The 21,185-nt window shown below is 42.9% G+C and overlaps 5 protein-coding genes across 7 annotated transcripts; 1 reads left to right on the forward strand and 4 right to left on the reverse strand.

Moving 5' to 3' along the window:
* Positions 1-20: 20 nt before the first annotated feature.
* On the reverse strand, positions 21-4,950 carry ccdc174 (coiled-coil domain containing 174). The gene is made up of 11 exons (XM_062544492.1): positions 4,811-4,950; positions 4,189-4,302; positions 3,852-3,952; positions 3,449-3,507; positions 3,107-3,263; positions 2,756-2,851; positions 2,497-2,633; positions 2,017-2,111; positions 1,572-1,701; positions 1,169-1,321; positions 21-798 (listed from the first exon to the last, which is right to left on the reverse strand). The coding sequence occupies exons 1-11, from the start codon at positions 4,847-4,849 to the stop codon at positions 500-502; spliced, it is 1,380 nt and encodes a 459-aa protein (XP_062400476.1). The 5' UTR covers positions 4,850-4,950; the 3' UTR covers positions 21-499.
* Positions 4,951-5,658: 708 nt separating this feature from the next.
* Positions 5,659-7,713, reverse strand: LOC134092287 (uncharacterized). Of its 2 annotated transcripts, none has more exons than XM_062545092.1 (2): positions 7,495-7,713; positions 5,659-6,853 (listed from the first exon to the last, which is right to left on the reverse strand). In XM_062545092.1, the coding sequence occupies exons 1-2, from the start codon at positions 7,614-7,616 to the stop codon at positions 5,764-5,766; spliced, it is 1,212 nt and encodes a 403-aa protein (XP_062401076.1). In that variant the 5' UTR covers positions 7,617-7,713; the 3' UTR covers positions 5,659-5,763. The 2 variants fall into 2 exon arrangements, with proteins under 2 accessions (XP_062401076.1, XP_062401075.1); XM_062545091.1 differs by having other exon boundaries at positions 5,659-6,859.
* An 847-nt stretch (positions 7,714-8,560) lies between these two features.
* Positions 8,561-12,148, forward strand: ghrl (ghrelin/obestatin prepropeptide). Its single transcript, XM_062544496.1, has 4 exons — positions 8,561-8,677; positions 11,172-11,255; positions 11,523-11,628; positions 12,095-12,148. The coding sequence occupies exons 1-4, from the start codon at positions 8,561-8,563 to the stop codon at positions 12,097-12,099; spliced, it is 312 nt and encodes a 103-aa protein (XP_062400480.1). The 3' UTR covers positions 12,100-12,148.
* Positions 12,149-12,772: 624 nt separating this feature from the next.
* Positions 12,773-17,123, reverse strand: tatdn2 (TatD DNase domain containing 2). Of its 2 annotated transcripts, none has more exons than XM_062544494.1 (7): positions 16,988-17,123; positions 16,068-16,415; positions 15,575-15,859; positions 14,260-15,381; positions 13,981-14,108; positions 13,623-13,806; positions 12,773-13,376 (listed from the first exon to the last, which is right to left on the reverse strand). In XM_062544494.1, the coding sequence occupies exons 1-7, from the start codon at positions 16,988-16,990 to the stop codon at positions 13,236-13,238; spliced, it is 2,211 nt and encodes a 736-aa protein (XP_062400478.1). In that variant the 5' UTR covers positions 16,991-17,123; the 3' UTR covers positions 12,773-13,235. The 2 variants fall into 2 exon arrangements, with proteins under 2 accessions (XP_062400478.1, XP_062400479.1); XM_062544495.1 differs by lacking the exon at positions 16,988-17,123 and adding an exon at positions 16,579-16,725.
* Positions 17,124-17,706: 583 nt separating this feature from the next.
* On the reverse strand, positions 17,707-20,965 carry vhl (von Hippel-Lindau tumor suppressor). Its single transcript, XM_062544497.1, has 3 exons — positions 20,487-20,965; positions 19,681-19,806; positions 17,707-18,049 (listed from the first exon to the last, which is right to left on the reverse strand). The coding sequence occupies exons 1-3, from the start codon at positions 20,671-20,673 to the stop codon at positions 17,856-17,858; spliced, it is 507 nt and encodes a 168-aa protein (XP_062400481.1). The 5' UTR covers positions 20,674-20,965; the 3' UTR covers positions 17,707-17,855.
* Between the last annotated feature and the right edge of the window lie 220 nt (positions 20,966-21,185).

The raw sequence follows: 21,185 nt of genomic DNA on the forward strand, positions 1-21,185 counted from the left end.
TAACTAATAGTCTCTGAGCTGATAAAGGTAGAAAGCTATTTCTTAAACACAGTGGAGATATTCTGGGGAAATTCTTTTTTCTTTCACAAATAATGACATGGTTAACACCTGTTGTTCTTCATAGAATCCTCTTTAATCCAATTGGGTAAACACAGCCATAGATTGTGCTAAAAAATATTTACAGGATAGTCCTCATGGTTGACACCGAAGGAGGTCGACCTGGAGTCGGCCATGTTTTTTTATGTTTTCTATATTATTCACCCCTGGTAAAATGGCAAACATCTATGCAGTACATTTAGTTGCCTTGTGACAGTAGAGGAGTATTCAGCTTTCTCACACTGGATAGAGAGATGCTCTGATGAACTTTGCAGCACATTTCAACTCTGCGGTCAACACACACACACACACACACACACACACACACACACACACACACACACACAGTCCTATTACAAGCAGCCGGGCGGTACGCAGGTCAAAGGTCGTAGGTTAAAGATCGCTAGGTAGAGTTCTTGTAGAAGGAGAGCATGTCCTCCAGACTCTGGTCCTGCTGTGTTGGCTTGGACGGCTGAGGAGGAGCTGGTGTGTGACTCGCTGACTGTTGGGCGGTGTGTGTGGACGAGTGCCCGTGCGTCCCGGCCCACTTGAAGGAGAGCCTCGGTTTGTCCTGGTCCTCCTCGGCCGAGGTTCTGCTTCTGCTGCCGGCCCGGTTCTGACCGCCGAAGTACGCCGACGGCGGAGCAAACTCCGAGTCCCTCTCGTCACGGCGACCGCTGACCCATTGGTTCCACATGGACTCTACAGAAAACACAGGAGGGCGGCGCATCAGAGGACAGACCAGTGGAGCATCCTGCGAAGCAACTAAAGCCTACCTTACACTGACAAGATTTGGGAAAGATTCTTAAAAGACTGTAGTCTTTTGAGTAAAGTCTGAATGAGGGGCATTAGTTAAAAGAATCTTTCCCAAATCAAGAATCTTTCCCAAATCTTGTCAGTGTAAGGTAGGCTTTAGACATATCGAGGCTATCTGGACATATCTGCATTTATGATCGATAGTGTAATCTAGGTTGGTCATTTTTAGTGTCTAGCCTATAACATCAAAAAAATCTATGGTCAGTAGATTAGTTATGTAAGTCGAAAAAAGTGTGTGTGTGTGTGTGTGTTTCACCTTTCCCTCTGTCCCACTCTCGAACGTGAGGAACTCCAGGTTTGGTGTCCTTCCTCTCCTGGATCTCCACCTCCACCTTCGGCACGGACGGTGTCTCAGGAACCTCTCCAACACCCTCCTCATCCTCCTCTTCCTCCTCCTCCACCGCAGCACCTAACAGTAGCAGGACATCAGGGGATAGAGACATCTTAAAGCAATACCCTCCACAGAATCTGTATTGACAGTCAACATTGAGTATAGATGTAGCCAATATGTAATGCCATAATAAGGCTGTCTAACTGTCTGACTCCTCCCCATTAACCCAGTGTCTGACTCCTCCCCATTAACCCAGAGCACCAGACTCCTCCCCATTAACCCATCACACCTGGCTCGTCCTCGGTTTCCGTCACCAAACCCAACGCACCTGACTCGTCCTCGGTTCCGTCCAGTTTGCTCTTCTTCATCTTCCTCATCCTCACTTTGGAGAGACGAGCCTGCAGCAGGGCCTTCCTCTTCTCCTTCAGTCGCTCCCTCTTAGTGCGCTGGTCTGTGGTCTGATGGGACAGGAGGGAAGCGCACACACACACACACACACACACACACACACACACACACACACACACACACACACACACACACACACACACACACACACACACACACACACACACACACACACACACACACACACAGACAGAGAGAGCAGGGGGAGCATGGATTAGGAGTAAAGGGACACAGCGAGTAGTTGTGCTGGTGGAGGCGGAGAGTAGCAGCCACACCAACAGTACAGCGTAGTGATGATGGGGTGAGTGGGCAGGGAAAAGCAGTCCACATGAACTGGGTAGGTGTTTGTTGGGTGTTTGTCGTACCTGATCTCTGAGCATGTCCAGGGTTTCCCTCTGTTTCCGTCGCTGCTCCTCATCCTGAGCAAACGAGAAGTATCCGACACCCAGCTCTCGGGCCTCTGGTAAACACACACAGCCACACACACACTCTCTCTTAACTTTTTACCCAGTACAATATTTTACAGTACAATTAGTCAAGAGAACAACACAGAGTTTAAGAACGAGATATCGATATAAACAATTATAAAATGTATGCAGGGCTGATAGACAGAGAATTATCTGTGTCTGAAATTATCAAATACATTCAAAGACAGAAAAGATAATCTAGAGAATAGCCTTTCTTGACATCGCTCCTTGGCAATCTCAAGCCTGAATTCAGGCACCACGTCTGAACTCTATCAGGCCTGAGTATGAGTACGCACACACAGGCGCACACACACACACACACAGGCGCACACACACACACAGGCACACACGCACACGCACACGCACGCACACACACACCTTGTTCCCTGATGTTCTCGTAGTGAATGGGCCCCATGGGTCTCTTCATGCTCTCCTCCTCCTCCTCGGCCCACTGCTCTCTCTGGATCTCTCTCCGCATGTCCTCTGAGAGCAGACTCTTATCACCGCTACCCAGCCTACAATCACACACACACACATTGGTTCCAGAAAACGTGGACAGGAAGCAGGAGAGATAGATGTGCAGGTTTCCAGCCTGAGCTGCAGGGTGAAATCCAAATTGATGGCAGATCAGGCTTACCTGCTTTTCTGGAAATCCTGGTCCATTTTCTTAAAGTCAGGTAAATCTTTCTTCAAACATTTACGTGATCTTCCTAGGGCATCGACATATTCCACCCTGTGTGGCAGACAGACAGAAGGCACGATACAATGACTCATGCCTCAGTCAACGTACAGTATGACTCAAACTTCTGGTGTCTCTTGAAGGTCCATTTCAACTTTCAAGATTTTAAATGTACTTAAAAACTTCAAATAAGAAAACAATTTATAATTAATTATTTATTAATTACTTCATTTCAAAGAAACTACACTAAATTACTTTCGGCCACATTAGATCACATTGGATTCAGTGTTTTAAAGAAAGAAAGATTACCATTCTTCATCAGGGTTCTGAGGGGGTGGAACTGGAATCTGTTGGTCCTCGTCCTCTCCATCTCTGTACGCACCCGAGGTGTTTGCGTGTGCGTTTCTTCTCTGGTCGATGATCTTCTGGGTGAAGTCCACCAGGAAAAGTCCCTCTGTCTCTTCATCTGGAAAAAGTAAAACAAACGCTTAACAAATAACCACACGCTAGAATATACAATTCACCTCGATTTCATATAAATAAGCCACTGTTATGTAATGTTTGGTAGTGTGAATGTCTGTGTGTGTGTGTGTGTGTGTGTGTGTGTGTGTGTGTGTGTGTGTGTAGGATGAATAGAAAGCTAGAGCGGACCTGGGAAATCTCCTTTGGTCATTTGCTCATAGAGACGAGCCTTCTCCTCCAGTTTCTTTCTGTAAGGATGCAGAACAAATACACAAGTAAGCAATTAGACAGTTGTTGATGCAGCACGAATACTATATCCATTTCTACATGTCAGCACATAACCAGCTGGCAATTCAGTGGAAGTTATTACCTACTGGATCACAGTATTGTAATGTATTTAAAATATTAAACATCCTGTATCCTCACACTACATTCATGCGATTCTCTGTTTGTGGTGTGGAGCGAGCAGTAAGAGTCTATAACACACAAAGTTCAACCAATAATCAAAAACTGACTTAGGTTGGTAGGTGTATGCTTCTGGCAGTATACACTGGTGTTGAGGTAAGGACTGTTATGAACTATTCCAACTCACTTTGATTTATCCAGATTATTCTCTTCCTCTGCACTGAGTTCCACATCCCTTTGAGCACGTGCAGACACGCCTTCATTCTGTTTACTCCAGATGCTGGGCTTCTACTTACGCAGGCAGGCACACACACACACATACACACACACACACACACACACACACACACACACACACACACACACCACACACACCACACACACACACACACACACACACACACACACACACACACACACACACACACACACACACACACACACACACACACACACACACACAATATCAACAATCTACCCAGAAGCACATCTGACCACATATGCATGCAAGTAATATCTGTTACCTTAAGCTTTGGTCCGTCAGCGGACCCAGCAGCAGAAGTTCCTCCATGCTGGGTGAGCTTTTCCTGTCGAAACTCCTGCTGTTTCCTGTAAAGCTCTGCCTTCAGGTCCACCAGCTAAAAAGACAAGTATTTGAGATGTCATAAATCAAATAAAATGGCATGTAAACAATTTGCGTATAGTTTCATTTGGTAAATTCATTCTGTAGCCTACATGATCATTCTGCCCAAGTCTAACTCTCAAATGTGTTCAAGTTCAAAAAGAGTTAAAATACTTCCCATGATTGACAGATGGATGAGTACATGATGAGTACAGAAGAGGACTACTACAGTCACAGAGTATGATTAGGCTACACATTACGGAGTACAAACACAGAGTTAGCTGGCTAGACGTCTATTAAATATAAACTATTTGCCATACATTTCACACTGAATAGCTGTAAATTAACGTCAAAGTTAACTATAACGCCTGTTCCTTGGCTGCTAAGGTACACAAATTATTCAAGACTTTCATCCTGTCTTCTGACACTCAGTTTGCAAATGCGACTATGCTACTCAGCTAGTTCGTGCTAGGTAGTGTTAGAAAAACAGATAAACATGTAACAAGCTTGTCCAATGTCCTTACCGACGAGGCTGTAACGTTAAATTGCTTCTTTTTGTCCATTATGGATAAATCCAAGTTGATTACACAAACATAAAGGATATCACTTGAGCATAAACAGTGGAGAATCCATACACAGTGAAAGAAATCGACTGAGTCACATCTTCTTCTTGTGTTCTCTCTGGCAGAATTTGTATTACTGCAGTATGCTACCACCTCTAGCGGTTACAACTGGTACTGCATGTCAAAACTGGAGCCTCAGCATAATAACTGTCTAAAAAAATTGTACCTCTCTTACATTGACTCTGTCTGACATCCCAAAACAATGAACACAATTTTTCTTTCACCCTACAAGTTTTTGGCAAACTATTTTGGGAAGTCTTCCATCTTCACCTCTCTTTCATGCTAGTAGTAACTACAGTCAAGCTCTTGTATAGCGCTTGGAACAGTCCACTTGCTGAGTCCTCTAAGTTGGGCAGAAAGTTGCCTACCTTTCCTCCCTGGGTACTTATTTAACCATGTTTATTATGGTGACATGGTGCAATGATCTGAATTCTTAAAAAATAAAACCCAAATAATTTCACTTCAGTCTTGTCCCACACAGTCCAGTCTGTGTGTGTTCACTAATTCACAAATTGGGATAAATGCAGAGACCGAATTTCCCTCACGGGATCAAAAAAATCTATATACTTATATTTATACTTGTGCTTCAAGCTTTTCCTAGCACTGCACAAAATATGAATGCAAAATACTGCTACTCACTGAGGGGTAGCACATTTGTTTATGTAGAAAAACCTGGACATTGAGAAACCATTAGGGAATTCAAAATATTGACCTGTTGCAAAACTTTAATGAAAACAAGAAAAAAAGGGCAGAATTGTACTATATTTTACTTTTTTATTTTGTGCTCTAATGAGAACATCATGTGTTCATTTGAGCCATATTATGGGAAAATTCAAAATGCTTGAACATACAATTTAGCAAAACAGCATGGGATGGGATGTGAGGACAAAAACGTATTCACTTGTCGATTCTAGGAAATTTGTTGCAATTGTTGATTCTATTTGTAAGTTTGTGTCCAATGAATTCAGATGTGTGTTCAGTGGATTCAGATTTGTGTCCAGTGGAATCGGATTTGTGTCCGGTGAAATCGGATTTGTGTCCGGTGAAATCGGATTTGTGTCCGGTGGAATCGGATTTGTGTCCGGTGGAATCGGAGTTGTGTCCAGTGGAATCGGAGTTGTGTCCATTGGAATCGGATTTGTGTCCAGTACACTCAGATTTGTGTCCTGTGGATTCAGATTTGGGCCAAGTGAATTCTGATTCGTTACAAGTGGTGCATTCTGTTTCTTCTTCTGAGCTTTTGAGACTCTTGGTGCAGCTGTGTCGTCGTCCTGAAGTAGCCCCTGCATAATGTCCGTCCATGTGTTGACTACATTTTTAATGATTGCTTGGCTACAACTGAATAGTGCGGCAAGGTGGAAGTCTTCGTAACTGTGCCTTAACTTCATCAAGGTAAGAAACACCTGATCTTCAACGCTGAGGCATTTAACTTTCCAACCAGCGAAGTAGCTGACGGTACCCTCCAAGCTAGTGGCACATTCGACAATCTTATCAAAACAGTCTCTAGCTGGGATGCCAGTCTCCATCTTCACCACCTCGTCACTCAGACGAGAGGGAGTGTAATGGCTCTTAACTTCAGCCAGCTTCAACTTCAGAACTCTCAGCTCTTCCTTGACATCTTTCAGCTCCGTTTCAAGAAGAATCTTCTCCCCCCGTGCATAGTTCATTTGAGTGCCAACACTAGGACAAATCTTGGTTACAATTGGTGATACAACATGAACTGACTCGACAGGAGGGATGTAGTTCTGTATGACTACCTCCCCAACATCATGGGCAGTGGGTTGTTCTACAGCACTAACAGGCTTCTTAACAGGACGGTTTTTGGGTATTCTATGTTCAAGGCAAATGGTCCCATCTTTCTTCTTGAAAAGAGTAGGACCCCTTTCTTTCCCTTCTGGGAAATGACAGCTACAAATTCTGCAGCCGTCAGAAGGTTTTCGATCACTGCGTCTAAAGCAAAAAAAGAACCAACAAACAAAAAGCTCAATATTAAGAAGTGCATTGCTCAAAATTTTGCATTCAAAAGGCATGTACACGTAACGTGCTAGAAAACTTTGTCTCCAAAGTAAATACTACAGTCAATGAACATGTCAGAGCCATCCGAATGGCAGTTCCTGGAGTCATTTGTCATGAATCATGTTGAGCAATGCAGTGTAACCGTGTGTGCTCAGTATTTTTTGATGTACAGTATGGTAAGATTGTGATGACAATGGATGAAACTGCACAACACAAGGCTGCTTTTTTGTGTTCAACAGCAGGCCTACAAAGTTAAATATTTCTGCATTTATCTGTTTATCTTCATTGCACTTTGTAGACAGAGCAAGCCCTTGCGATACAGACCTAGCAGTAGCACGTAGCACACAGGAGGTTGGATGTGGGGGCAAAATGAGCAGTCCACAAAACAGCAGAATTCTGCATGCAGGGTTTGTTTCTGTATGCCTATGCTTGCCACACGAATGATGTGCACTTGATAATGCGTTCTGGTCATGTCAGCTCAAATCCAAATCCACCAGAACAATTCTTTCAATGTAGTTTTACCAAAATGTATTGATTCCCTGGTTCTACCATACTTGATACTTACTTACCCTACAGCACTGGCCCACCTACGCCTCGTTGTTTCGTCTTTGGGAAAGCCGTAAAATCTACAATGGTGACGTATACCACCATCATGATAATGATTACAACAGGGTGCAAAACACCGACCCATGATGAGGCACGCTACGGCTTAACTTTAACTGAGAGGTTGACACTACTTCACCAAGCGCTAAAGAGTGTGTGCTACGGGTGCTAAGCATAGGTGCTAAGCAGAACGTAACCATAGTGAGTGCACAACATAACGCGTCTACGACGCAACAAGATGACGACACGACTGACCACATATTGTTTCAGAATAAAAGCTTCTGTTTTTAACAATCAGAGTCAGCCCAGTCCATTAAAAATAATAATAATAATAATAATAATAATAAAACATGTCTACCTTAAGTCATATTTGCTTCAAGTCCTGTCAGAGCATCATCAGACTTTAGTGTTTCTTTTCAGGGGGCAACCGGGACATTTTGGGCTCTTACCAGACCAGACTCAACAAATAAATGTCCAGACCTCAGAAGCTTTTATGCCCACTTACATGTTTGGAATTTAGTCTGATAACTTTCAACACACACAACACAAACATGCAGACACACGCCTACATCATGTGCTTATTCAACACAAATATCACACATTAAACATAGCCTACATTAGCAGGCATCCAATGTATTATCCACTAAGTAGCCTACATTTGCACACACAATCTGTTGCAGATACAAGCAAATGGGCAAATACATTTTTCACAAATACACTGTTGCTATTTACTTAGTCTTTTCATTCTTTTAAAAAAATGTATAAAAGGAACACAAGTCTCACCTCTACAGAAAGAACAGTAGCCTAAGCACCTGTCTGGTAAGTGCATCTCCTTCTATTCTTTCTACTCTATAATCACAAAATATTTATGTTTTACATTTTCATGGAGCCTCCTCCAATTAATATCAACCAGAGTTGCATAGAGTCCATGCTTGCAACATATGCCAGTGTGGCAGCAGCAGTTAGATTTATTACATCCGTGTTGCTGTTGTTTTCTCTCAGTTGAGCTCAGTGGACCCTACATTGTTAGCCATGTTGCTGATGGGTGGCCGTGCCAGTCACATGATCATGCTCGTATGTGCCCTGGCGCTGTTGATGGAGACGGTCAGCTGCGGCTCCAGCTTCCTCAGTCCTGCTCAGAAACCTCCGGTAACTGACCTGCTGTGTGTGCATTCTGGAGCTGGACCTTTTCCGTTAGTTAAAACAACACTGTAGTTATTTTACTTTAAAACGTCAAAACGTTGATGATATACACTCTGCATCTGCAGATATTCTCTTTATAAGTCAAACACAAAACACCTGGGGTGCGTTTCCCGATAACGATGGACAGACACTCTTACGAGGGTTTTCTACGATTCATCTTAAGATTGATCGTTAGGATTTGCCGACTGTTTCCCGAACATGCTCGTAGCGTGAACGCGCGTGCACTGCTCTTACGATGCTCTTAAGGGAGCTGTCCACGATAAAAGTTCTGAAATATCCCCTAATTTGATGGTGATGTCAGGTGACTGCACGTCATAGCTAAGCCACCGTCTGAACTTCGGATCTATACATTAATTAACATCAATACGAAAATAGAAAACCTTTGACATCTGCATGTAAGCATTCCAATTAGCCTAGGTCATACCACACGCATACATAGCTACTTTTGTATTATTTAACATTAGATTGTTGCCCCGTTTTTATGTTTGTTGGAAGATATATAGCCTATTAGGCTTCGGCTAGCTTACTCCTACATCGTTTATGCGAGTTCTTTGCTAACCTACTTGTGAGAGCACGGTGTGCTGCCTGTGCAATAATGTTTCGTGTCACTTAAGCAGACGTTTGAATAAAGAGGTTGATAAGAAAATGAGGAAATGTGTAGGCTTAAATAACATAGCCTAATAAAAAGAATAAAATAAAAGGCTACACAAAAAGATAATGGCAAACGTTTCTGGCAACGTGTCCTTTCATAACTTGTAGGCTATTCTTGTCCGGTTTGAATAACATGATGTCCATTGAATGAAAGCTATTTTGCACGCTAAAATCTGAATCATCACAAGTAAATTTACAATAAAGAATGGTAACGTAAGTTGGATCATTATATTCTTAGTTGTAATCCCCCTGCATATCCTGCTGGTGACTCCACTGAGGCATAGCGTTACGACGCTCTTAGGCAGTAACGAGAACTCTGGATCACTCGTAGATCTACGAGTGTTTTCACGATGCTCTTAAGCTACGATGGTTTTGGGAAACAGTCGGCAAATCTTAAGACGGTCGTAAGAGGGACTTTACGATCATCGTAGGCTTACGATGCTTTCGGGAAACGCACCCCTGGTTTGTACTTTGTATTACTGTGCAAGAATATTTTTCCTATCTCTATTTTTTTATTATTTAAAAAACATATATACAGTGAGGAGCATATGTATTTGATACCATGCTAAAACAGGAATATAAAATCATCATTTGACAATTGATCTTAATGCCTTAATTAAAAAAATGAGTAAAAATAAAACCGCCAAGGACACCAATTTTCTTTGTGATTGAAGAATGTATCGTAAATAAATAAATGTTTTCCTTAAATGCTAAGGGAAGGAAGTATTTGACCCCCTATGTAACCCTATGGGAATTTAACACATAGGGTTAACATAGGGGCAGGCAGATTTTTATTTTTAAAGGCCAGCTATTTCATGGATCCAGGATATTATGCTATAAAATAGCCCCACATCATCACATACCCTTTACCATAGCTAGAGATTGGCATGGTCCTTTTTCCAGTAGGCCTATTAGCCTGTTTGATTTGCATTGAGCTCAATGAGCATCAAACAGGCTAATAGGCCTACTGGAAAAAGCACCATGCCCATCTCTAGCTATGGTGAAGGGTATGTGATGATGTGGGGCTATTTTAATTCCAAAGGCCAAGGGAACTTTATTAGGATGCATAATATCCTGGATCCATGAAATAGCTGGCCTTTAAAAATAAAAATCTACCTGCCCCTATGTTAACCCTATGTGCTAAATTCCCATAGGATTACATAGGGGTTCAAATACTTCCTTCCCCCTAGCATTTAGGAAGAACATTTATTTATTTACGATACATTCTTCAATCACAAAGAAAATTGGTGTCCTTGGCGGTTTTATTTTTACTCATTTGTTGAATTAAGGCATTAAGATCAATTGTCAAATGATGATTTTATAATCCTCTTTTTAGGCAACTTTAGCATGGTATCAAATACATTTCCTCCTCACTGTATATTCAATATTTTAATGTAAAAACATTGAGCGCATCCAACATCTTGTCCAGCTATCATCTGGCTCCAAAATAGTTCTGTCTCTAAACTGTCATAGAATTGTACAGTGAATTGAATTGAAATGGTGCATCTAAACACTACAAGCCTAAACCTTAAATAGAGTTAAACCCCAATTCAGTGAGTGCTGCATACTGTGCCTTACACTCTCTCTCTCTCTCTCTCTCTCTCTCTCTCTCTCTCTCTCTCTCTCTCTCTCTCTCTCTCTCTCTCTCTCTCTCTCTCTCTCTCTCTCTCTCTCTCTCTCTCTCTCTCTCTCTCTCTCTCTCTCTCTCTCTCTCTCTCTCTCTCTCTCTCTCTCTCTCTCTCTCTCTCTCTCTCTCTCTCTCTCTCTCTGTGTGTGTGTGCATGCGCAGGGGAGAGGAGACAGAAAGCCACCTCGAGTTGGACGCCGTGATGCAGCCCAACCAGACAGCCCACAAGAGGATGGCCACACTCTGGTACACACTCACACACTCATCTATAGAAGGGAATCATGATTCATAAAACATACCTTGTTTTCTTATTATATTTACACACTCGCATAGACTTGCATTAGATTAGAGAATAACACACGCTCTCTATCTCCCTCTCTATACATAACCAACATTCTGTGTACAATAGTCATGTAGACGTAGACATAGACATATAATGTAATATGCACCTACATACTACTGATGCTTTATACTTTAATTCTGATCTATTATCACTGAACATAACCAAAACAGATGAGTTCTCCTTTTCAACTGGGCCTGAAGCTGACAGAGGCTGAGTTTGCAGAACACGGCTCTGCCTTACAGAGAATCCTCGACTCCCTCCTGGGAGACACCGCAGGTGAGTGGGAAGTACATGTACAGCTCGTACCCACACAAAAATCCTTCTCCATTCTCAACCATTAAGCCTTGTCCAGTGGCGGTTCTAGACTGAATTACTCCCCAGGCGAGATCCTCCACGAGCGCCCCCATGAGTGTTTTTTGACGCACTTTGCGTCAGTCGGGCTCATAGGGTTAAGCGCTCGTGCCGCCCCGGGCGATCGCCCGGTTCGCCCGTACCTAAAACCGCCACTGGCCTTGTCCAAGACTAAAACAGAGCTTCAGTGAAGATTGAAAGAGCTTTTAGTCTAGTACTAGGCTAAAAACCCATGTCTGAGGGGCAAGCACGTAGAATTCTTAAAACACAATATAACACAACCACTTCTGACTGAGAATTATTTTTAGCTCAACACAGTATGTAATACTGGTGTGCTGGAAAACATAAACTGTGCTAACATAAGTCATTACTCCTCTACTGTGTGTTTCAGACTGATCCTACTGCTTTCTCGAAGAGTGTTTTTGCTCAACACATCAAGAACACAACACATCAAACATTTTCAATCAATAAAAGTGACTGAAGCATGAATCGGTACCTGTGCCTTTGTTATGTCTCTGTGTTATGTTTGTCCTCTTACAAATGTGGTCTGCACACAAGTAGCTCAACGACTTATCAGACAGCAGAAGGCTTTTTCAGGAGAGAATTGGGCGGGGATCACATTAGCCAGCGGCAAGCGGCAGGTTTCCTATTGTTCTCTATGGTTCGGCAGCAGACCGGTGACAACGCTGGCGTAACGCTAGCGTTGAACAAACTGGGAGTTGAACTTGGTTCAACTTTGAGGCGCAACGCTCGGCTCATCACAATCAGTTTTAGAATGTTTAGGTATTTTGACCAATCAGATTCGTCTAAGAATGTAAAAACAAAGATTGACCTTAGGAACGAGATAGAATGTTTTGGATTTAATATTATGGTCTGAGCGTTGCGTTACGCTTGCCGCTGCCGCTTGCCAACGTGATCCCCGCCTAAGAGACAATTCTGTTTCAGAATCAGCTGTGCATCCTGTCATGGAGCAACCTCATGTTCCATTTATCCTCATCAGTCAGGATTTACTAAATCTTTACTGAGTCTCTTTTTTTATGCATACCTACTTCCAAGTCTGACAACAACATTGTCATATTGATCTTTAATAAAGAACTTTAACAAATAAAAGCAATGCCAGCATTTTGCACTAAAACTGCAAACATCATCACAAGCTCTCCTGCTGACTTGCATAAACATATTAACAGCTGTTTTTAATCTTAATAACAATTTATCTTTTTTTTTCAACAGTAAATGATGCTATTTTAATGTGATTTTAACTTAAACATGTGTCGACGCAAACTCAGACACTTACATTTTATGTCCATCTGTGATTTAACTTTCACCAGGTATTTTAAAAAGAAAATCAAGTTCCTCCAGATTACAGTCTCTTTTCAAAACAATAAAATCACTCCAGTGACAATATAATTGACCATAGCATGCCAGCATCGTCAGATGGTCTCCATACCCCTCCAAGTCAGTCTTTGCAACAGATCACAGCTGTTGTGAACACCAACGTCCTGATTACGAACAGTGTTCCATGGTCATCATGCTCACATACCGTAGATTTTTATGGTGTTTTGACGAACTGCTTGCAGGACAGTGGAGAGTGGCTTCCCCTTCAACATGCTAACCTCTTGCAAGACGTGTTTACCCATCCCAGGGTGGGCAAAGCCACACACACTCTTGCTCACCTACAAGGAGAACATCCATAATAATTACACTCAGACAGACAGTATAGATAATTATATGGTAAATTATTTCAGTTGCATTTTCATGGAGTATCTACATAATTGAGCAGAGGCTCATTTTTCTATCTGGTAGAACTGAAATTTAACAGTGACTTCAAGCTTTCCAATGCCGGTCTAGATACAGTGTCTGTACACACAGACACAGACACACACACACCCACAAACACACACACACACACACACACACACCTGTCGTGGCAAGAAGTAAGGGCTATCCGTCTCCATCAGAATGCGATCCAGAGGGATTCTTCTCACAGAGTCCCTAACCTCCGCAGCCCTCGTATACGTTACCAGTCCCGTAAAGCCAACGCACAGGTTTGGGAACTCCGTTAGAAATGGCTCAATCACAGAGAATTTGTTAGTGAAGCAATGCCTGTAAACACACACACACACACACACACACACACACACACACACACACACAAACACACACACACACACACTTATCAAGGAATGCAGTGACACACACACACAGCATATAAAGGAATGATTTTGTAATGGTTTCACACAAGTGTCCATTAAATAATAAATTATTAAATGTACTGACCTGTGTATTTTGTAGTCTGGAGGGACACACTTTTTCATGATCTCCATAAGATGGTCATCTGCATCTCTACAGTGAATCACCAGAGGCTTGCCCATGGACACAGCTAACCGAAGTTGCCTCTCGAACACCTACTCTCACACACGCACACACACACATGCATGAATACACACAAATATGAAGGGAGCACACATATAAATACAACTCATGCACCATGAGTTGATTTGGGCAGAATTTAAATGTTTAATGAGTCAATGTAAATCTCAAACCAACATTCCTCACCTCTTTCTGCTTGCTATACTGTGTGTTGTTTTTGTGAGAGTAGTCCAGGCCGATCTCTCCGAATGCTATTGCCTTAGGGTGGCGCATAGCTCTCAGGATGATCTCCTCGTGCTTGGCACAGTAGTCCTTGGCGAAGTGGGGGTGGCATCCAAACGCGCCCCACACCAGCTCCTCACCCAGAAAACCCTCCCATAAACCCTCCAGCTCCGTCAGGCGCGGGTTACAGAAGTTTGCCACGCAGCCGCGGAAATCCGCCGGGAAGCTGCTGCTGTACCGAGTCCGGAAGCTCTGGAATGTCCCACGGAAGCCCAGCTTCCCGTACAGCATGTCCAGGTGGCAGTGGCTATCAATGAAACCCAGGGGCTCCGTCTTCCTTGTCTGGGCATGGTCACTTGAACAGGTAGGGGACACCTGCCATGCAGGTGGCTGACTGTTGCCAACGAAGTCACTTAAAGAGGAGTGACTGGACGATTTGACTTGAGACGACTGTGGCGAAGGGGTGGCCGAGCGTAGAGCAAACGGATCTGGGGAGAAAGGGGCGCAGATATTGGGGTGCTGCTCCCAGTAGCTCCACCACGGCATCAGAGAGGGGCTCAGGTGAGTGGATCCATTGCTGACAGGACTGCCGCTGCTCCCAAGCAAGGACTGGTTGGGCGACACTCTCGAGGAGGCACTGCTGTTCCCGTACCAGGATTGGTTGGGTGATATCGTTGAAGAGCTTCCACTGTCTCCGACCCAGTACTGGTTGGGTGATATTCTTGAAGAGCTTCCACTGTCTCCGACCCAGTATTGGTTGGGTGATATTGTCGAAGGGCTTCCACTTTTTCCGATCCAGGACTGGTTGGGTGGTATTGTCGAAGCAGTTCCGTCGTCTCCAAACCAGGTATGCTTGGGTAACACTGTTGCACGATACATTGAAAAACCGGTTGGTGTGATGAAGCTGTGATCCTGGTAGGTAGATCCTCGGTCACAAACGTTTGGTTCTTTCTTTGTCGTCGTTGTCGCCGTCTCTCTTCTCGCAGGCCACGGCTCGGAGCTCTCATCCTGCGACAGAGCCCGAATCTCGACCTGGTCGTCCGCATCTGACCAGTCAGGGGAGTCGCGACCACCACGGATCTCAGCCTAAGAGCATCGAGCACAATCATTATTCATTCAATCTTGACTCATGAACTTCCACAGGAGTACTCTCCAAAGTAATCTTCCTAACTCAAAAAAAAAAATACAAAAAAATACAAAAAATACAAAAAGCACAATGCCAACTCTGTCTCTCTCTCACCTTTCTGTGGTTATGTCGTTATCTGTCTCTCTCGCTCACCTTTTTACGGTTTCCTGGTTTGACCTCTACTTCCTCTGTGTCAATAAACACCAGAGAGGAGGGCCCTGGGTCGCGGCTGAGAGACTCTGCTGGCTTGTTGGCTGAATGGTGACCCCCAAAGGCTGTTGCACTAGGGTCCAGCTCCAGAGGGGGCATATCTGGCGAAGCTGGTGATGAGTGCTTCCTTAGAGTAGATGCTTTCCTCTTGTTCCTTCTCCTGGGAGTGTTGATTGCATTGATTTCTGACTTTTCGGCTTGGGTTGAGCCGGTCTCTTTTGACTCCACCTGATGAAAAAGAAGAGACCCACCAATCTACATCTGAAAGCTAATTTTGCAAACAAACACCGACTGACAGCACATTTTGGTCTCTAGGTCTGACACAGGTCATGTGGAGAAAACTAACAAATCTTTGGTTTTATGTTGTAGGATTAAAAAGGCATTCAGGTAAGGGTATGTGTGTGTTCTGAGGTAGTGGTTGCGTTACTGTGGTTACCTCGGAGGAACTTTTGCCTTTCTGAAGCTTATGAAACAGCTTCCTGGCCCTGTTGAAATGCCGATGGGGTTTCGGGGTGCTCTCTGTAGATTGTGTGGCCGCGTCACTACTTTGAGATTGAACTGTTTGAGCACTGAGGGCTCCTGTTGGGCTGGTCAGCCTTAAGTTGGCAACTCTCCCCAGACTGCCCGGCGCCTCTGTGCTGTCTTTGCCCTCTTCTCCCCACTGGGTAGGCTGGGGAATGCCCCCATTACTTTTTTTCATTTTTCGAGGGGAGGCACCACCAGCTGTGCGAAGCCAACCAAACTTCAGAAGTTTCCCTTTCTTCTTACTTGGGTTCATCATGCTCTGATAGAAGGGAAAAAGAAAACAACACCAATTCAGTATAGTGTCACTTTTATGACGGAATTCTGATGCAGCTGACCAAAAACTACAACTAACTATCATATATCATGGTAATCAGTTCTAGTTATATTGGTCAGCTGCATCAGGGTATCTGACAAAAACGTACCAAGATAGGAAGACATGAAGGCCAACGTCAGCTAACATTAGCAAGCTAGCATTGATTTGGCAAAACAACACAATAAATAAACGAGTGAGGAAGCCAGTGGTAGTTTAATAAACATACACCACAACTACTAGAGGTCCTCAGTCGTTACAAATGACATACACATGAAAGACATTCATTGTGAAAATAAAATGGATGGCGCAGGCCTAGAAGCTAAATTAACTTAACGTTACCAATCACGCTAATTAGAGAAGACGTGTGTGTAGGTCGGCTAAGTCAATGAATGTCAACTCTGATGTTTCTCTGAAATGTTGTTCTCAAATCGTAGTTGTCTGACAAATCATTGGATGTGTTTTGTATTGGTAACGTTATAGTACATCATTAATATTAAAGTATCTTAAATGTCACTCACCATCTAGTGAATTACAGAACGCAACGGTTTCGACTCCCCCACCACGTGAACTTCTTCAGAGCACTGCAGCAGCATGCATGTAGCCATAAACAAAGGCTACTAGTCAAGTGAGTAGTAGCCTATTCATGCATGTAGCTGTAGCATCATGTTAGGAAAACATCAAGTAAACTACAAACAGTAAGTGCTAGCCTGCCATATTATGTTTTCGCATTCTTTGTTCAATAAGTCAATACTATTGGGTTCATTTAACATTATTTTGTTTTGTTCTGTTTTATATGTCATATTTTATTAATTAGATTTGTACCTATTAAGCTGATTTAAAAAAAAAATATATATCTTTATCTGTCTTTTTTGTTTCCTCAGTCGTTGGTTGTCATATCAATCACGCTGTCTTATCTATAACATATCTGTTGTTTAAAATGTGCTTTAAATGACCTTGACCTTGAACTTCACCTTCTAGCAAGAACTGAAATGCATTGGCATTCCTGCTCTCTCTCTCTCTCTCTCTGTCTCTCTCTGTCTCTCTCTCTCTCTCCATTGCTCCATTGTGGCCAGTTGACTGCAGTTCACTCCTTATCTTCCACACAGTTTACCCAGGTAAAATACTTTCTAACTTAACTTAATGTCCCATATTTTTTATCACAACTTTTGTATTAAAGGCTTTAATAATCAATGTCTCCTCCAGTATTACAGTCTGGTTGACAAAAACAAGAGTCCAATTATAGTCTATCATTTTAATTATACAGTTCAAATATATAAATGTACAAATGTGTTTCTATACAAAGACAAACATTCACAACAATCAAATATTGTATGCATATCTCTCTCTCTCACACACACACACACTCACACTCACACTCACACACACTCATGTCTGCTCGTGTTGCCTCTCTTGCAGTAGCCTCTGCTCAACACGCTGTGCAATGCACTGAAGGTCTCTTTGGAGGCTTGGCTTGTCTGCCAGGTCCTCCTGAAGAGTCTTGGCAATCTCCAGACGAGGGAAGTCCTCAGCAGAGACATACTTCCTCACCACCTGCAGACAGCGCTCCCGCAGGGTAAACACTACACACACACACACACACACACACACAACCACTGTTAGACAATTTGTATGTTTAGACAATTTGTATGTTTAGACAAACATTAATATCTGATATTAACCCAATTAAGACAATTTTCCGGCACATCCTAAAACGCTTAACGTGAAAAAGCTTAACATAGTTTAATGTTCGAAAACAACGATCAATCAGCATCAAACTTCTCTTGGACATCTCTAGCCCTTCCATCTCCCACCTCTGTGAAAATCAAAGCCGAAATCCCATTTTTGTAGGCACAGTAGACATTCAACTTTTTTCTCTACATAGGCGCCCATTATAGAGAAAAGGCTTAACGTATATTACTGTCAGAAAACATATACCAATCGTCACCAAATTCAGTTCAGACAATGCTTTTTACCAACACTGACAGCTGTCAAAAACTCAAAACGGAAATCCCAATATTATGGACGCAGTGTACATTAAGCCTTTTCTCCATTTGCGCTATAGCTTAACGTAGTTTAATGTCAGAAAACATCCATCACTCGTCACCAAATTCAGCTCAGACATTAGCCTACTTTTCACCAACACAGACAGCTGTAAAAAAAAATGAAAATGGAAGTCCTATTAGATTCGAAGATGTCCACATTAAGCTATTCATCCATTGAAGTCTATGCCAATAGGAAAAGGCTTAACATAGCATAATGTCGACTGTGCTTTCAAAAATGGGATTTCGGCTTTGATTTTCACAGAGGTGGGAGATGGTAGGGCTAGAGATGTCCAAGAGAAGTTTGATGCTGATTGCTCGCTGTTATCTGACATTAAGCTACGTTAAGCTTTTTCACGTTAAGCGTTTTTCACGTTAAGCGTTTTAGGATGTGCCCAATTTTCCACATAAAATGCTACCATAAACAGCTATTTCTGATTGCCTTCATCGAACAAGGTCATGTAAATGTAAATCTGTAAATCGTATATGTGTATAGTTACAGTATGTAGCCTATACAAGGAATGTGGTCTCTGCATTTATCCCATCCGTGAATTTGTGAATACACACAACACACACTGAGGTGAAGCAGACACACTAACCCGGAACAGTGAGCTGCCTTGATACAGCGGCGCTCAGGGAGCAGTGAGGGGTTAGGTGCCTTGCTCAAGTGCACTTCAGCCTTGGATGTGCCCCTTCCCCCACCCACATTTTTCCTATCGTGTCGGGGATCGAAACGACAACCGTTCGGTTACAAGCCCGAACCCCTAACCAGTAGGCCAGGGCTGCCCCATGATTGGAATAAGCAATGATCGAATGAAGACATGGAAACATTCATACACATTCACAGAATCAATGTTTTTTTTACTAGTAATGATCGGACTATGCTTGCTGTGTTATATCAGAGAATGTCTAATAAGACGGGCTCTGGTTATGGGAATATGAATTAATGGAATATTCAGTTAATTTTCTCAATTCAATTTCACTTTTTGAGCACCAAAACATTACACATGTCTCATGGCGCTTTACAGAGCGTTTAACATTCAGAGAGAGCCCGTGAGGAACAGCAGCAAGGAAAAAAACTCCCTGGAACTGGAGATAGGAAGACATTCTATCAACGACTCATGTAAACACCATCATTTGGAGCCACTGAGTATCCACAAGCAGACGCAAACCTGGAAGAGTGATGTTGACCAGTGACATCTGTGACATGGTGTTCTGGGCTCGGGGGAGGTACAGCTCCTTGTCATTCACACGCATGGGATCATCTGACTCAGCATCACGGAACATCCAAGGATGGCCTGGAAAAGACAGATTAGGTCAATAGAGTGCATTACTCTCTTCATTATCTGAACTGCCATAGAACTGTCTGCATCTGCCACATTTTAATAATCTTCCAAAAAGGTGCCATCGTTGCCCATATAAGGAGAATGGTTGGAACTATGTGTTAGGATAGTTGTGTGGCTTCAGCACAGACAGTGGACCTGCCCACACAATTTGAGATTAGAATATAATTTAAGTGGTTAATGACACCTGTAATTTTGGTTTAACGGGTTGCAATCAGGAGGGACTCCAATGCAAAAGCCTCAGATGAAGTGGGTATTCAGATAGTAGGTAGATTGAACACTGACCGATAAGGGTGGATTTCTATTGATAGATGCCAAATAACAATAATTTAAGATAATAAGAGTCTGCTCTGGTCACCCGTTTTTTAAAAGGTAGGCCCAAAAACTAAATTTTCTCAAGGAAAGTTTAGCAATGAAAAGTGCTCGAGTAGTTTGCATAAGGCAACTGGCGCAACTATTTGATAGATTTGATAGTGGCTAAATCATGTGAAATGATTGTTCATGAGCGTTATAGGCTATTGATGGAGGCATGAAGTCGCATTTTGTTTACCTCTCAAAAGCAAGCAAGTCTATTTCGTACATGGGCTAACTCAGGAAAAACTCTTCCAAAAAGCTGACAAAGATGTCAAACTCACCGACAAATGTAGTCATTCTCTGTCCCGTCTTGGGTTGGATTGGGTTGTAAGTCTGCGGCTCCCCGCGGAAGTTTATCCACACAGGGCGAACAACGCGATCACTTCGGTTGCAGAAAACGACATGGCACGGGATTCCACTGGGTAGGGAGCGCACGAGAGGAAGAGGGGGCTCTGCTTCTTGAGGCATGACCAAATTCTAACTTGCTATTTAACAGAGCCTTAGCCTGCCTGGCTAGCCTTAGGTACACTCACGATTAAACACTACAGAAGCATAAACCATGCATCAAATGCTACATGTCTTACGGCACGTAGGCTAAAACACAACTCTTCCAACAATAAAAATATAACAAAAAATAAAAGTTACTATACACATCTAGTTGTGTATCCCTCTTACTGCCTTCAAACAGATGTTTTTAGTGATAGTGATCAAAACACGTCGCTAACAGGACAAGTCTGTTTGATTACATAACATGAACCTCTTGTTCTTGGGCAAATTTGGTGAGCTTGGACATGAACTAGCGGGCTTATGCTGCCACCTACTGTAATGGAGTACGAACAACAGCCTATCTACGAGACTTCAAAAGTTTCATTTCGAGTATTCATACCCCTCCAACGATTTTATCCAAAGGCGCTTTGGGATAGAGACTGATAATTGTGTGTTTTGTGATGAGCTAGAAACTGTTGAACACCTGTTTGTCC

This window comes from Sardina pilchardus, chromosome 9 (assembly GCF_963854185.1).
Source record: "Sardina pilchardus chromosome 9, fSarPil1.1, whole genome shotgun sequence".
NCBI classification, from domain to species: domain Eukaryota; kingdom Metazoa; phylum Chordata; class Actinopteri; order Clupeiformes; family Clupeidae; genus Sardina; species Sardina pilchardus.